At 36.7% G+C, this 16808-nt stretch overlaps 1 protein-coding gene across 1 annotated transcript; it reads left to right on the top strand.

Annotated features, from left to right (window-relative positions):
• The first annotated feature begins 3545 nt into the window (after window positions 1-3545).
• LOC149170990 (glutathione S-transferase TCHQD-like) lies at window positions 3546-4741 on the top strand. The gene is made up of 2 exons (XM_089427402.1): window positions 3546-3757; window positions 3864-4741. The coding sequence occupies exons 1-2, from the start codon at window positions 3546-3548 to the stop codon at window positions 4450-4452; spliced, it is 801 nt and encodes a 266-aa protein (XP_089283528.1). The 3' UTR covers window positions 4453-4741.
• The last annotated feature ends 12067 nt before the right edge of the window (window positions 4742-16808 follow it).

The raw sequence follows: 16808 nt of genomic DNA, 5'->3' as shown, positions 1-16808 counted from the left end.
GATTTGTCCCCTGCTTGATATCAATCACAAAGTTGCAATAAACAATAGATTTAACATAAGAAGTGAAGAAATATAACACTTTGGAATCTCCACCATGTATATTGTGAAGTCTATGGGAATAATCTTGGAGGAATTTTCATCAGAGAAGATATCTGGATTCTGAGAAGCATGAATGAAAGGAAACGGTTGAACTGTTAGGGTTGCAAAAAGATACTTTGTTTCCTTTGCCACTATCGATCCTCCCGGAACTGAATTGATAATTCCAATCTGCGTACCATAGTAATAAATCCAGAAATTATGGCAAAAAAAAAATCTGAGGTAGCAGTCGACATGGCACAAAAGCTATACCTTCAAAGTTATGGTCCAATAAAATGTTTGAAAAAATAATTTTTTCAATAATATTTAAAAATAAAGATTTATTTTCAAAGTTAAACATTATAACTTGGATTGATCAATACTAAACTAATAATGATCAACAAACCATAATGGCAAAGGCTAATATATATATATATATATATATATATATATATAGTAGATTAATATCAACCCTCATCTAAAAATGAAACACCATTTACCTCTATCTCGAGATTTAGTAAATTTGGTTAAATAGTTAAGGAAAATGTAAATTTTTATTTTTAAATAAATATTAAAATTAACTTAAAAATATACACCAATAAAGAATACATAATTAAGCTACAACTTAAATAATATCTTAACTAATTCTCTCTCATTGCAAACACTTTAACTCATCAAATGTTTGCTAAATCTAATGGTGGTTCACTAATTTGACTAATTACTTGCACTCTGGAATTGGACTTGTCTTATTGAAGAGCACATACCAGATATTGATGGAATCCCATCACCTAAATTTCAAAAAACTAGCGTGTTAAGTTTTCTCAGAATATTTTCTTTGTAATCTGACTTGCACCCTTCAAAAGAAATAATACTCCCATGAACATGAAAATCTGTATTCAATTGCTGGTTCAGTCCTGTTGTAATAGTTTCAGAGATACATATTCCCATATGAAATTTGGACGTCCATTGCTGGATTAGTCGTGTAATTCCCATATGAAAATTTGGATTCCATAGCCGGATCTGCCGTATTACAATAGTTTCAGAAATACTGGATTTTATTGCTCGATAAACCATGTTTTAATAGGGATTTTACAATAGTTTCAGAAATACTGGATTTTATTGCTGGATAAACCATGTTTTAATAGGGATTCTATCTAATGGATGATTCACAACTAGCTTTATTTCATTGAATAACTTAAGTATAACTCGCAGCAGTATTTGGGAGATGTGAAATCTCTGGTATGCTTCTCTTCTGGCCAATTATCTATCAAATATCATCATATCATTGGCGAGAATTGAATATGAAAATAATTATTTGTTACATACTGGAACCCATTATTTTTGTTACATACTCGAACCCATTATTGACAAGCAAAAAAATGGACTGATAAATCTACGAACATTCCATTCTAAGATTTGTCCCTGCTTGATATCAATCACAAAGTTGCAGTAAACAATAGATTTAACATAGGAAGTGAAGAAATATAACACTCTGGCATCTCCACCCATGTATATTGTGAAGTCTATGGGAATAATATTGGAGCAATTTTCATCAGAGAAGAAATCTGGATTCTGGGAAGTAGGAATGAAAGGAAACGGTTGAACTGTTAGGGTTGCAGAAAGATACTTTGTTTCCTTTGCCACTATCCGTCCTCCCGAAACTGAATTGATAATTCCAATCTGCGTACCACAGTAATAGAACACAATTGTGTTGTTGTCATATTTGAATCTCTCAATGTTGGTGTTCTTGACTGCTGTGTATATCGTCATTGTAAAACTCAAAGTTTTGCAGGAATTTAAAGGTTTTCTTATGTTATAAAATCCTAAGCTAATGTGGGTGTCCTAGCAAATAAGCATATAACCTCTTCCCTAATACTTAACAAATGCCATGAAGCAAAACATGTTGCAAGGTACAAACACTTGGAAACCTAGGTAGGGACCAACTAGTCTCAATTTGTCTAATTTGTCTATTATATTGAATAACGATATATTGCTACTTTAAGAATCATCCAAAATAAAGAAAAGATATACTGGAGTTTATATTTCTCTGAAAGACATTGATATACCTGTGATCTTTTAAGGTTACAAGAGGCCATGATATAATGGAAGAAAAAACATGACAACAGTGTTTATATTCCTCTGAAAGACATTGCTACACCTGTGATCTTTTAAAGCTATACGAGGCCATGATCTAATGGAAGACATTATGATACACCTGTGATCTTTTAAAGCTATAATAGGCCATGCTCTAATGGATCCAGGCAACAAAACATTCTGATACACTTCTGATATTTGAAGGCTACAACAGACCATGATCTAATGGATGGTTCACAACTGGCTTTATTTCATTTAGTAATTAAATATAACTCGCAGCAATATTTGAGAGATTTGAAATCTCTGGTATGCTTCTCTTCTGGCCAATTATCAATCAAATATCATCATATCACTGGCGAGAATTGAATCTGAAAATAATTATTTGTTACATACTGGAACCCATTATTTTTATTCCATACTCGAACCCATTATTGACATGCAAAAAAATGGACTGATAAATCTATGAACATTCCATTCTAAGATTTCTCCCATGCTTGATATCAATCACAAAGTTGCAGTAAACAATAGATTTAACATAAGAAGGGAAGAAATATAACACTCTGGCATCTCCACCCATGTATACTGTGAAGTATATGGGAATAATCTTGGAGGAATTGGCATCAGAGAAGAAATCTGGATTCTGAGAAGCAGGAATGAAAGGAAATGGTTGAACTGTTAGGGTTGCAGAAAGATACTCTATTTTCTCTACCACTATCCGTCCTCCTGGAACTGAATTGATAATTCCAATTTGCGTACCATAGTAATAGAACACAATTATGTTGTTGTTATATTTGAATCTCTCAATGTTGGGGTTCTTGACTGTTGTGTATATCGTCACTGTAGAACTCAAGGTTTTGCAGGAATTTAAAGGTTTCCTTATGTTATAAAATCCTAAGCTAATGTGGTTGTCCTAGCAAATAAGCATATAACATCTTCCCTAATAGTTAACAAACGCCATGAAGCAAAACATGTTGCAAGGTACAAACACTTGGAAACCTAGGTAGGGACCAACCAGTCTCAATTTGTCTAATTTGTCTATTATATTGAATAACGATATATTGCTACTTTAAGAATCATCCAAAATAAAGAAAAGATATACCGGAGTATATATTTCTCTGAAAGACATTGATACACCTAAATTGTTGATTAACTATAGCATTGAGGCTTCTCCAGTAATTGAACGCATCAAAGTGCGATTTTATAATAGATTACATACTGAATGAAAAAAATTGTCCTGTCTCTGAGAATAATTTACCAGCCTAATTTTTCCCTTTCCCATTGCTATATGCATCACATTCATTGCTATCAGAAACAACAGTAAGAAGCAGGTCTGTGAATTATCTATTGCAAGGTCTGCGAACTATAAGGCATTCAATATGATGGATTTTTATTACCATCCCCTTTCACTTGACTGCCAAAAGGAATGCTTGGTGATGGAAGAGAAAAATATGAAGTATAACCACCACATTGTGGATCCTTTCAAAGCAAGGAATTTGGATGCAGAGTTTTTCAGGCAAAGTCCTAATGGTAGCATTCCTATACTAATCACTACGGATCAAGTTTTCTGTGACTCACTGACTATGATTTGGTAAATTTCTTTCGCCTATAGAATGTATAATATTTGAATTATTTTCAAAGGCCTTATTGATGTCTATTTAATGATTCGTATCCTATCAATTTTTATTGGTAAAAAGGTATCTTCCCAAGATTGGCAAGCCTTTAGGGCATAAAAGGGTAGATCAGAGCAAGGTCCAAAAGTTGCTAGAGAAGATTGATTCATGGGACTCGAAACTCTTCATGCTAAATCACTATCCAAGTGATCATGCTATTCATTTTTTTAGCAAATTCAAAAGGCAAGTTGTCATTACTCGTCTTGTGGAAAATCCTGATTTGGCAGAAAAATATCACAACAAACTTCAAACCATGCATGCCATGGAGGAAATGTTGAAGGATCAGGAGGCTTTGGCTTCAAACACGAATGAACTTATAAGGCTACTCAATGAGGCTGAGAAACAGCTTACAAACACACAGTTTTTGGCTGGAGCTGAGTTTTCTGTGGCAGATTGTGCATTTATCCCTGTGCTTGCCAGAATAGAGGTTTTGAAGTTGGACAAAGAGTATTTTCGGAAGCATCCTCGTCTTATATATTACTTCGAGCAGATGAAGGAAAGACCAAGCTATCAGACTGTAATAGGCCCATATTCCACCTTTTTTGGAAAGATGAAAATTTTATTGCCTTCTATCTGTAATATGAGCATCAGGAGATTGCTACATAACTACTAGTATGCATGGTATTATTTTGTTGTCCTCTATCTGTAATATGATCATGAGGCTGTTGCATAAATATAGTATGCATAGGATTATTTTGTTCTGCATGATTACAGACTATATAGAACCCTCAACCCCTTAGATGACCAAGCAAGCAAGCAATACAATAGTATAGTCGTGAAGCTTGTGAAGGGCCTATTGAGATTTTTATGCTAGTCGTGAAGCTTGTGAAGGGCCTATTGAGATTTTTATGCCTGCTATAGAAATTTGGCGAGCTCTGTTGTAAACAGATTCACAGGCAGGCTAGAATTTTGAAGTGGGCTTAGCTATTGGTTAAGCCACCGGAACTATTGATTCCTTTTTTTTCTATGGGAATGTTAATTTTCTTTGACAGCGAGCATACAAGCTAAGCTTTTATTTGTGACTCTATTATATTTTCTATATAGTTAGCTTGATTAATGCAAACAGTGAAAGACTTGGCAATGGTACTTAAATCAGTCAGCTTTAGGAGCATCACAAGAACCAATCAATATGCTATATCATTTCGGCTTTACATTACCATTACAGATCTTCTGGCAAGTTATTCTAGCAACATTTTCTAATCAGTGTGCTATGTAATTTCAACTTGAAATTACCATTACAGCTCTTCTGACAAGTTAAGCTAGCAGCATCTTATAAGCACTGCTTGAAGCATAATATCTTCCAGCATATTTCCTTTAAAAGATGTGACTGAAGCTGTTATCCGGTATTGGTAATTTTCGGAGGAAGTAATCCTTTCAATAGACTAAAGCAAGAAAGAACATAGAAGATATATTTTGTTACTATTGGGGGATAAAATGGAAAATAAACTCATGGCTTATGTCAAATGGAAGAAAAAATATGACAACAGTGTTTATATTCCTCTGAAAGACATTGATACACATGTGATCTTTTAAGGCTATACGAGGCCATGATCTAATGGAAGACATTCTGATACACCTGTGATCTTTTAAAGCTATAAACTCTTTTAGCTGATTACTCTCCCAGGAAACAGTCCTGCCACCTCACACACGCTACTGGCAAGATGCTTCCTTCTCATCTATTTCTACTCATCTTAACACAACATCATTTCTTCATAGAATGAGACTGATGAACAAACACTTGCTAATAGATATTAGATTGTAACGCATATTGAATTTCATGGATAGGGCAGGTAAGGCATTTCAAATATGGTGAAGGATAAGGCATTCCAAATATAGAGAAGGTATTTCATTTCAATATGCTGATCAACTTACAACACAGTAGCTTGTTCCTCAGGAATCACATCCCGTTAGCTAGTTCCCCAGCCACACCAGACACTTCGTACCCAGGGCAGGTAAGATATGTCCGCTATGCAAATTGTGCCAATCCCTTTGAAGCATAGCCATATTCTAATCTAGCGCAGTTTAGAGTCAGACTCCCTGGCTTACCCCTAGAGTTTTGGCATGAACCTGGCCTTGCCATGTGAACTTCCACTAATTTTCTCCTATAGAAAAGCCCAACCGATGGCCAAACCCATCGATATGGCCTCGACTGATACATGATGAAACTGCAAAGAATTCACTATTGAATTGAACATGCCTGAACCTCAGCGGCTATACCTTAGTTCAGGGTAACTATCACAAGAAATCCACCCTTAACTGTAGCTGAAATTCACATAAAATCCAATGCAGATCATGAGTGGGTAAAAAACATTATGCACACACATTCCATTCCGTTGGTTATGACTAACGAATTCACCTCATTTTTTGTTGCTCTGTAAATATTTCTGAAAATAAAATAGGCTGTTTGACTAAAGGATCGCATAAAAAAGAACCCAGGGTAAAAAAGAACCTAGTCAGTCCAGGCAATCATTTCAGGAATGCTTCCAGCGGTCAAGAAACTAATTTTGAGATTAAAGAAAGCTGCTATGTTCAACGGAATTTCAACATGAACTGATAGACTTAGCACATTTAGTGAACCCAAAAGCATTCTACAGCAAAGGTGGAGAGGGTGGGGTGAGCCACCATGTTTATGTCCGCACGTTTGTGCATTGAATCTAAATGCTAGACTAGGTATATTGAATATGGATACTACCAAAACCCATCTGAACCCAGGTTTGATATATCCCTACAGATTATCAGGCACAAATATGCACATATTTAATTGGTGCAAACTGCCAATGTACCAATTGTAAAAACCAAAAAGAGCAACCTCAACTCTCCAACCTGGAGGCGCATCTTAGAACTGGATTCAGATGAGCACGTGATAGTTGATGCTCTAACATAACCAAGGAAGGCAAGCATGATTGGATCAAGCATTCACATATATTAAATCCAGTTACATAACATAAATCAGAAACTATAACAGAAAGAAGAAGAAAGAAGGGCAAGAAACACTGACCGCTAAGAGTTTTCCAACCAGAAGACCTCTGAGCAGAAATCCCATGTGTGAAGTAGACGCGTACAAATATTGATATCAACAACACAAGGCTACGCGGCCCTCATGCAGGGAAGAAAGACATGTTTTGTGTGGCCCTCGTCAGTTTAGTCATTGCCAAGAGTCTCATCACTAGGAGGCCTAGCCTTTCATAGCCCATAACTAGATACTCCCTCTCTGTCTTCCAGTCGGTGGGAAAAAAAGACATTTTTCCATGAAAAAAAACATATTAAACCAATGGCGGAAAACACCCCAATCATCTAACACATAATCAATGGCTCAGGATCACACACATCACATTTTAGGGATGTCGTTCTCAGAGGGAATGCCTTAGGGCGTAATTATTGTGAATCAAATCGAATTTCAATGAAGTATTCCGTATACAAATCAAACTGTTGAATTTTCATATTTTTCGCCTCAATTTGGGTGAATTTGGTAACTATGCTCTTAATAATGTTCATGCCAGCATATCCAAACAACAAAAATATCATAGCCCCCGTAAGTTCTTGATTTCTCAATTAGCTCCTCCCTTGATAATCAAATAAAACCCTTCCCAAACACCCAACCCTTCCCTTCTCTATCTATAATGCCAATGCAATGCAAAGGGAGGATTGGAGCTTTTCCTCTCCTCTTTGCACTAAATATGATGATCCCTAAGGTTTCATAATTCACACTATTCACACACATATTTATACATGAACAAAAACCAAGTGGATATCATCCTCCAATCCATGGTGTTGAGATAACTAGCTTAATTGCAATTGCACAATATTTGTGCCAATTCAAGTTACTTAGGTTTGATTTAAATGGAGATTTCGCATACCTATAAGGCATAAGGACTGAGCGATTCACCACCCCTGCTAGGGGAATGTTTATGCTTGTAATTATTACTAGGGATACGTTGACAGTTTCGATAAGGCGAGCTTTGGTTGCGATATGTTGCAGGACTATGCTTGCCAATGTAGGTTTCAAGAGATGGGGGACTTCTGCTACGCCTACTTCTATAAATAATAATTAAACTTCTTCTTCTTATCATACTCTATCATGGTGATCGAGCGACTGATAAGGATTCGACTTGCACACATATGCAGGTAACTACCAACACTGGTGAGGACAATGTGAATGGGAAGAATTGCAAGAGTATTTGAATTGAAGGCACACCGGCGTGGGGAGATGGGAGAACACATAACTAAATAAATAAAAATTATTAAATAGAACTATAATGCACAACATGTTCATATACAATAAAGCACATCCCTCCATGTCGATATTAGATAAAGAATGGCTATACATTAAATCTGAACTATTTCTTTATTTAAAAAAATAAATTTATCAACCCCAATTCCAATATAAATCGTATCTATGTTAATAATAAATGTGACTTAATTATTATTTCAACAATATTAAATTCAAATTATATTAATAAACTAAATTTATTAATTAAAATATTATTAAAAATTTAGAGAAATTATAATTAGATAATACATTTTTTCAAATAAGTTAAACATTTTTTTTTCAAATAAGTTAAACATTGTTTTCCTTCAAATATTTGATGATAAATTATAAACTCTTCTGATTTAATTTAATAACATTTTGTATTCATAAATTTTTTTTAACTCACATTGATATATACTGTTAATTCAATTTAATAACATTTTGTTTTCCTAAATGTTTTTAATTTCACATTGATATAATGTTAATTCATGTGAATATAAATTGAATAACAATAATAAAAATATTGAAACATCGTGAATCGAAGGTAAAGGTCAAATTTCAAATCAATAGTTATATGTTACGTGTTCAATTTCATAGAAGAAATTACACCCATTTTAATGTGGGTTACTAGTCTTCAATAATGCAGTGGCACACTAAACCTGCATGAGCCCTCTTAACTCTTACACTGAGATATTTAAATGATTTATAGGCATGCCCCACTATGCAACCCCAAAACGTCCTAATAATATACTTTCTATTATCGCAAGGAAATATTTCTTGGGATGAGGGATCTACTAATTTATATACTAGTTTTTTTACACCCTTAAAAAAACCCCACTTTAGATGTTTGATATGATCATCAACTCTCTTTAGAAAATATCTAAGTCATGAAAATACATTAGGATGAACACGTTTTTCATATCAAAAAATACCTAACCTATATCTTTTTAAGAAGTAATGGTTGGAATTAATGCTTCCATGTGTTTTAGGTTGTTATAAGTTGTCATTGTGAGTCTTTAAGTGTCAATCTAGAAGTAGTGAGTTTCCTATATTTGAGTTGTAATAGCGATTTAGATCCATTATTATAGGATTTAGAAGAGCTATATATATATATATATATATATATACCATTGTGTTCAATAAAATATTGTTTGATTTGTGTTGTGTAATTGCTCTCTCTGCTTCTAATATGGTATCAGAGTTTATCTGAGCTTGACTCCCTTTCAAAAATTTTAGGGAAATAGAATATATCTGAGACTTGTTCATCTGTACATAGATTAGTATAAGAGTGTGTGGATTTCGATAAGGTAGAAAATATTGTTGTGTTTTTTTTGTGTGTTTTTCATGCCGTGTAAATCTAGATTAGAGCTGATCTGAGCTTGACTCCCTCACAAAAAGTTCAGGGAAATAGAATATATCTCAGATGTGTTCATCTGTACATAGATTAATATAAGAGTGTGTGGATTTCGATATGGTAGAAAATATTGTTCTGTTTTTTTGTGTTTTTTGTGCCGTGTAAATCTGGATGTGGTTGTGTATTGTTCTGTTCACTCCCTCGTTGATGGATTCAATTGTAAATCTGGGTGTGGGTGTGGGGTGTTCCATTCACTCCCTCAATATTGGTGTTATCATTCCTGAGGGATAGATTATCTTGTTTGATGGTCGTCAATTAGTTGAAGGAGATGGCATTGTCTATGCTTCAAGGGACAACCACAATTGCAACAATGAGAGTTCTATGTTGGTTCGATTCTCATTATCATCAATCGCATAGCCATTTAACCCTTTAATATGTCGGTAGCATCTAGCTAGGTTTGAGTTGGTGAACGTTCTTTAGCGATATTACAAAGAATGAAACTCGATCTCTTCGGCTATGAGGTATTCTTGCAGCTGCGTAGATATGGAATGAGAATTGACCTGGCTTCATGGACATTTACAACATCGATCAGTATTTCTGCACAGATTTCAAGCAAAAGCATGTATCCCAGTGGAAAAGAACTTGTAGACTACATCACTGTTGGAAGGGTAGAGGAGACAAAGTATCAATTCACACAAAAAATGAGTTGCTGCTCTTCTATTGATTACACAAAACATGATTCTTACAATGAACCCGTGAAGGGTATTTATCCTTTTACAACTAACTACTTGCCTAAAATATCTTTACATGCAACCACACACTAAAATTCGTCTATCACACTTCACTTGACTCAACACTCAACCACTCAATCACTCAATCAATCAGTTAACTGACTCTCTATGTTTAGCCAACTCCACATGCGGGAGTAATTACAATCTCTAACACTCCCCCTTAATTACGACAGTATGATCGAACATGACTCAGCATTAATTAAATATCACAGAAACATGTCTATTTCTCTATGTCTCAGCTAGGCTTACAATGACTCACGGATTTTACAAATTTTCATTTTCTTTTTCTGTGCTTCCAGATTCTATATCCTCGAAATTGCTTCATTCTCTATTGAACTTTCTTGTTGGAGGCTTTATTCACTTGGTGCTGCTGTAATTTTTCTTTGACTTGTCTTGAATTTGTGTAAAAACACAATTTGATCTTGTCTACTACGTATGCCTCTTCAAATATTCGTTCAACCATGGACTACTACCATAACATTGCATCTTCAAATCGTCTTCTTTGCTTTGCTTCTTGCGCTTCATATTCTTGACTTTCTATCTGCCATATTTCTTGATAGCATAATCTTATATCTTCTTGATTTCGTTCATCTTTGTCTTTCATATCATTCTTTTCACTTTCATCATCAGGTACTGCTTCTTTTATTCCAGCTGTTGCTTTAAGAATTGCATCGATTTGTTCTATTGGTTTTTGTATCCATTCTTCAATGAACTTCAAATCTGCATCAAATATATCAACAACCTTGTTTTCAAATTCTACTCCCATGATATTTTGAACACCTTCATATTCAAAAACAATGTTAAAAACATCTTTAATATGACTCTCTTTAGTGAGAGCTTCTTGCTCTACATTTTCCTTCTTTTCAACTGCATGGAGGTTGTCTTCCACTGTTATGCTGTTAGTGGATATTCTCATCAAAAACTCTTCAATCACTTTATCCTATTCTTGATCATAAATTGTGTTAGATCACATACTACTTCATGAGAAGTTCCAATTGCTTCATATCTTGCTTCTATGGTGGAAGCTTCAACCTTCAATGTTTCATCAAGCATTGTGCTTACCATATTGGAACAATCAATCCCTGTTTCAAAAAAGAAATCACACATATCATCAATATAATGTCCATCCACACTATGTTGGGATATTTGAACATGCATGTGCTCATTGTCAATTTCATTGACAATTTCAACTTCACCAAATTCATCACCTGCGACTGGATTCACTAATTCAAATATAAATTTGCAGTCATCATCCACATGTGTCTCGTCATAGTGGGATTCACCATCAACTTTATCATCCATGTTACAATGGATTCCTTGAGCATTTATTTTCTCTTTCTCTGTTTCACACACAAAGGCTTCAGCTTCTCTCTCTGCAATCTTTGTTGCACATTTTTCATCCATATGCATGCTTGCATAATGGGTTTCAATTTTATGGTCTTGACAACCATCATCCACTTTTGAGTGGGGTTCTCCAAGCTCTATTTTCCTCTCAGAGTCTTGCTCATCTACCCTCAGATTTGCAGCTAACTTCTTTGCTTGTGACATAATGTGTTGTTGCATGTCACTCTCCTTTGTTCCAAACTCTGCTTCCAAGATCTTCCATGCTTCTAAGGAAGTTGTATCTTTTGCTACCTTACACAAACAGTTCTCATCCAATGCATATTTTATAAAATTCAATGCTAAAACATCACATACTGCATCATATGGGTTATTAGATTCATACTCAATTAACTCTTTAGCTCTAAGAAAAGTTAACATCTTGATAACCTAATGATCAAAATATTCACCTGTAAACATATGAGGTGGTAGCAGATCAAAGCTACACCAATCACCCTCGATTTCTTCTTTGTCTTCTGTTATACTTTTGAGTTCCTCATCTACGACCTGAAACTCCCTAACCATGGCAGCAATCTCTGCCTCTTTTTTTTTATTCACTTTCTTAGTGTTCTTTAGTCGTGCTTTGCGACCCATGACTACTGTCGTTCCTTGTTTTATAACACCTCTATTGATTGCATGAGGCTGTCTTCCATATCGCCTTTGAAAAAAAGTATTATTTTCAATATGCACCCTCGTAAGGCACAGTCTTCACCAAAAAAATTATCATGCTTGAAAAAACACCAAAAAATATTTGCAAATAAATAGACTTTTGCAAAATCCTAAATTCACTTTCCAATGTTTATTTTCTTTTTAATCCTCAAATAAAAAATCACTCTGTTACACTCTTGACCTGTGAGAAGATGCCAGAATACCAAATATATGAAGAAATACAACCCAAAACACAGAACAAAATGAGAAAAATAACACGTATTTTATTATTCAGAGATGAAAGCAATGTTCACTTGCCTCTTCGAGGGGGCAACCTCCAGCAGAGCAGAGCTCAATTACAAAATAAGACACGATGCTCCTCAATGGGGAGTCTCTATCCTTTATATAGGATTCATACATGCAATACCATGGGTTAGTACCATGGTTCTCTCAATACCCTTTATCTAATACCATGTCCCATTTGCAACTAACTATGGTCACTTCTTAAATGTGGGTCAACCGCTTACAATTATTAATACGGGCTTTATCGACTCTTTAACTAACTATAACTATGACTTGACCCTATTACATAAATAAAGGGGTTAGGGTTGGACCCTAACATGCCCTCCCCCATAAAAAACAACCTTGTCCTCAAGGCTAAAGCTGCGGAAACTTCTGAAGAATAGTGGCTGGTTCCCAGGTCGTATCTTCTAGAGAGGTGTCCTTCCACTTAACCAGGACTTCCTTGATCGTGCGGCCGTGCAAATGTTGTTCTCGCGTGTCAAGGACCTGTTCAAGTTGGAGCTAGAGTGAACCTTCTTCATCGAATTGAGGTCGACTGGTTTGAATTCTGCAATTGTTCCCCACCAGTTTCTTGAGGCATGATACATGGAAGACAGGATGGAATTTTGAAGTTGGTGGCAAGGCTAGATTGTAGGCTACTACTCCAATGCGCTGAAGTATTTGATAAGGTCCATAGAATTTTGGAGCTAATTTCTGACAACCCTTGTCTTTGAGTGATTTTTTCTTGTATGGTTGCAGCCTCGGGAATACCTGATCCCCTTCTTGAAATGTGTGTTCTAAACGATGTTGGTCTGCCTGATAGTTCATGCAATTCTAAGCTTGATGGGGATTATATTTGAGACAGATTATCATGGTTGCCTAGTTCTATAGGAGTTGATCCACTGCTTGCACCTTAGAGCATCCAAGGATATAAGAAGTAGGTGATGGTGGGAGTTTACCATACACTGCTTCATATGGAGTCATCTTGGTGGCTACATGATAGTTAGTATTATAACACCATTTAGCTAGAGGTAACCATTGTACCCATTGGTTGCTTTTCTGAAGTGAAGCACCTTAGGTAGGTCTCCAAACATTTGTTGACTGCTTCAGATTGATCATCAATTTGGGGATGATAGAAAGTACTTAGTTGGAGTTGGGTTGGGTTCCTTGTAGCTTGAAAAGTTCTTGCCAAAAGTTACTGGTGAAGATCGGGTCACGATTAGACACAATGGAAGTGGCCATGCCATGCAGTTTGAAGATCCGGTCCATGAACGCTTAAGCCACCATAGTGGGGGTAAATGGGTGGGGTAGGGCGCAAAAATGAGCATATTTAGAAAGTCTGTCCACAACCACCATGATGACTGACTTGTTTCCTAACTTCAGAAGACCAGTAATGAAATACATAGAGACATCCATCCAGATTGAGGAAGGGATGGGGAATGGCTGTAAGGTGCCTGGGGACTTGACTGTTTCTCCTTCGTGGCTTTGACACACATCACATTCAGCTACAAAATTAAGAATGTCAGTTTTCATGCCTGTCCAAAAGAAAGAACGATGGGTGCGAGCATAAGTCTTCTGAAATCTTGCATGGCTTGTAGTGGGAGATGAGTGCAACTCTGCAAAAATCCACGTTTTGAGGGTGGATGTTGGCGATATCACTACTCTATCCTTGTAGCGAAGAATCTCATCCTTCCAAGAGTATCCCACTTCGGAATCAGGAACTTCTCTGAAGTTATTAATGAGTTGGGAGAGAGAGGGATTTGAAAACCATTCCTTGCGGGCTTCTTCAATCCAATCTGGTATGGGAAGAGAGATTGATAATAGGGTGCTTTCATCCTCAAATTGGTGTGATAAAGCATCCGCTACTACATTTTCATTCCCTTTCTTGTAAATTATCTCATAATCATATCCCAGTATTTTGGCCAGCCATTTATTTTGCTGGGGCAAGGATAAACGTTTCTCCAAAAAATATTTGAGGCTTTGATGGTCTGCGCAAATTTGGAAACACCACCCCAATAAGTATGGTCGCCAGGAATCTACTCCACGTAAGATGGCCATCATTTCCTTCTCGTAGGTAGATTGTCCCAGATGTTTCCCACTAAGTTGTTGGCTAGTGAAAGCCAAGGGTCGACCTTCCTGCATTAAGACAACACCAACAACAGTATCTAAAGCATCAAATTCAATCACAAAAGATTTGGTGAAGTCGGGTAGTGCCAATATGGGAGTGGAACACATGGCCTGTTTGAGAGCCATAAATTCCTGTTGTGCTTTATTAGTCCAGAGGAATGATTTTTTCTTGAGAAGGTTAGTGCGGGGTCTAGCAATGCGACCATAATTGTAGACAAATTTGTGATAATAGCCTGTGAGGCCCAAGAATCGCCTCAAAATCTTCAAGGTTTTTGGTTGGGGCCAATCCTGCATTGCCTGTATCTTTTTGGGATCCACCCAAACACCTTCACAACCCATAATGTGGCCCAAATACTCGACTTCTTCCATGCCAAAAGAGCACTTGGAAAATTTGAGAAATAATTTATGCTTCCTGAGCAGTTGCAAGAGCACGTCTACATGTTGAAGATGTTTTTCCCAGGTGAGGCTATAGATGAGAATTTCATCAAAGAAAAAGAGGACAAATTTTTTGAGATATGGTTTGAGCAGGTGATTCATTAGGCTTTGAAAAGTGGGTGGGGCATTACAGAGACCAAATGGCATGACCGAAAATTCATATTGGCCTTCATGAGCTCGGAAAGCAGTCTTGGGAATGTCTACTTCTTTCATGTGTATTTGGTGATAGCTCGAGCAAAGATCTAGCTTAGTAAAGAATTGAGCACCATGTAGTTCATCCAACAAATCATCAACAACCGGGATAGAGAATTTTTCTTTGACTGTGAACTTGTTGAGGGCCTTGAAGTCTGGACACATGCACCATTCCCCATCTTTCTTGAGCACCATGACCACTGGTGATGAATAAAGACTGATGCTAGGATGAATGACACTGACTTCCAGGAGTTCCTTGACGTTTTTTTCAATTTCATTCTTTTGGGAAAAACGATATCTATATGGGCACACATTCGGCAGTTGTGCCCCTAGGACCAAAGCGATGTTATGATCGTGTTCCCCTTTAGAGGGTGGAAGTGCTTTAGGTTTGTCAAAGACCTGCTGGTGGCGGTTTAAGACTTGTTGAATATTAGGATGAATATGAAGAGAAGTGGGCTCGATGGCATGGATGACATTAAATTGGGCGATAACTCCATGATGGCCCATTTTCAACAACTTTTCCATTCGATGTGAGCGATGATAGAAGGAGCACCTGCCTAGATTCCACGAAGGGTATGCATGTGGTCATTTTGCTTACAACTCAAATATAACTCCTCAAAATCCATTGTGATTGGGCCTAGTGTGCGAAGCCATTCAACACCCAAGACATTGTCACAACCACCCATGTTGATTTCAAACATGTGGGTCTTTAGGTGGTAGTCTCTCATCTGAAGTTTGATATTTTCGCAGCGGCCTTCACATCTCATTATCCCCCCATCAGAAATCTGGACCTGGAAATTAGAGGTTTCCCTGACAAAACAATGAACAGCTTCGGCAGCTCTCTCATGGATAAAGTTATGAGTGCTGCCACTATCGATCAATACTACTACAGGGCGATGTTTAATAAAACCTCTGATTTTGATTTTTGGGGCGCATAAATTTCTACCAAAGCATGTAGTGAGATAAATGGTTCTTCTGGCGTAGTTGGGATCTCATTGTCCTGCTAGGTGTCGTCAAATTCCTCCTCTGGTCCCTCAAAAGGCGGGTCTTCCTCAGATAAGCTGTGATTAGTAACATCAATTTGAAAGAATTTGGGTTCCTTGCATTTATATCCCAGGGAGTATTTTTCATCACAGTGGTAGCACAATCCTTGTTTTCTTCTTTTAGCCATTTATGTTGGGGACACCTTTTGAACCTAGAGTGTTTGGGTAGTCCCCTAAGCCTGGGTGGGGCATCCCTTGGCTATGAAATTTGGGTGAGGTGACTGGGAAGCTAAAGCACGTTCCACTTCGATAGCCTTTGTGCAAGTGTCCATCCATGTAGGTGGGTGATGCATCCAGACATGGGCTTGGATGGCTTCTTTGAGACCACTTATAAAACATTCCAAGTAGAATTCATCTCGCAGACCTTCTATTCGAATGGCCAATGTCTCAAAGGCTACAATGTATTCTTTTACTGTGCCTGTTTGTCGAAGCTTAGTAAGACGACCCAAAAAATTAGATTCGCGGTCA

Source organism: Pinus tabuliformis, chromosome 4_2 (genome assembly GCF_031772625.1).
Source record: "Pinus tabuliformis cultivar Carrire ecotype Pingquan chromosome 4_2, CPIR1, whole genome shotgun sequence".
Classification (NCBI taxonomy): Eukaryota; Viridiplantae; Streptophyta; class Pinopsida; order Pinales; family Pinaceae; genus Pinus; species Pinus tabuliformis.
Note: the sequence above shows the minus strand (reverse complement) of the source record. Positions and strands in the feature narration are given on the sequence as shown.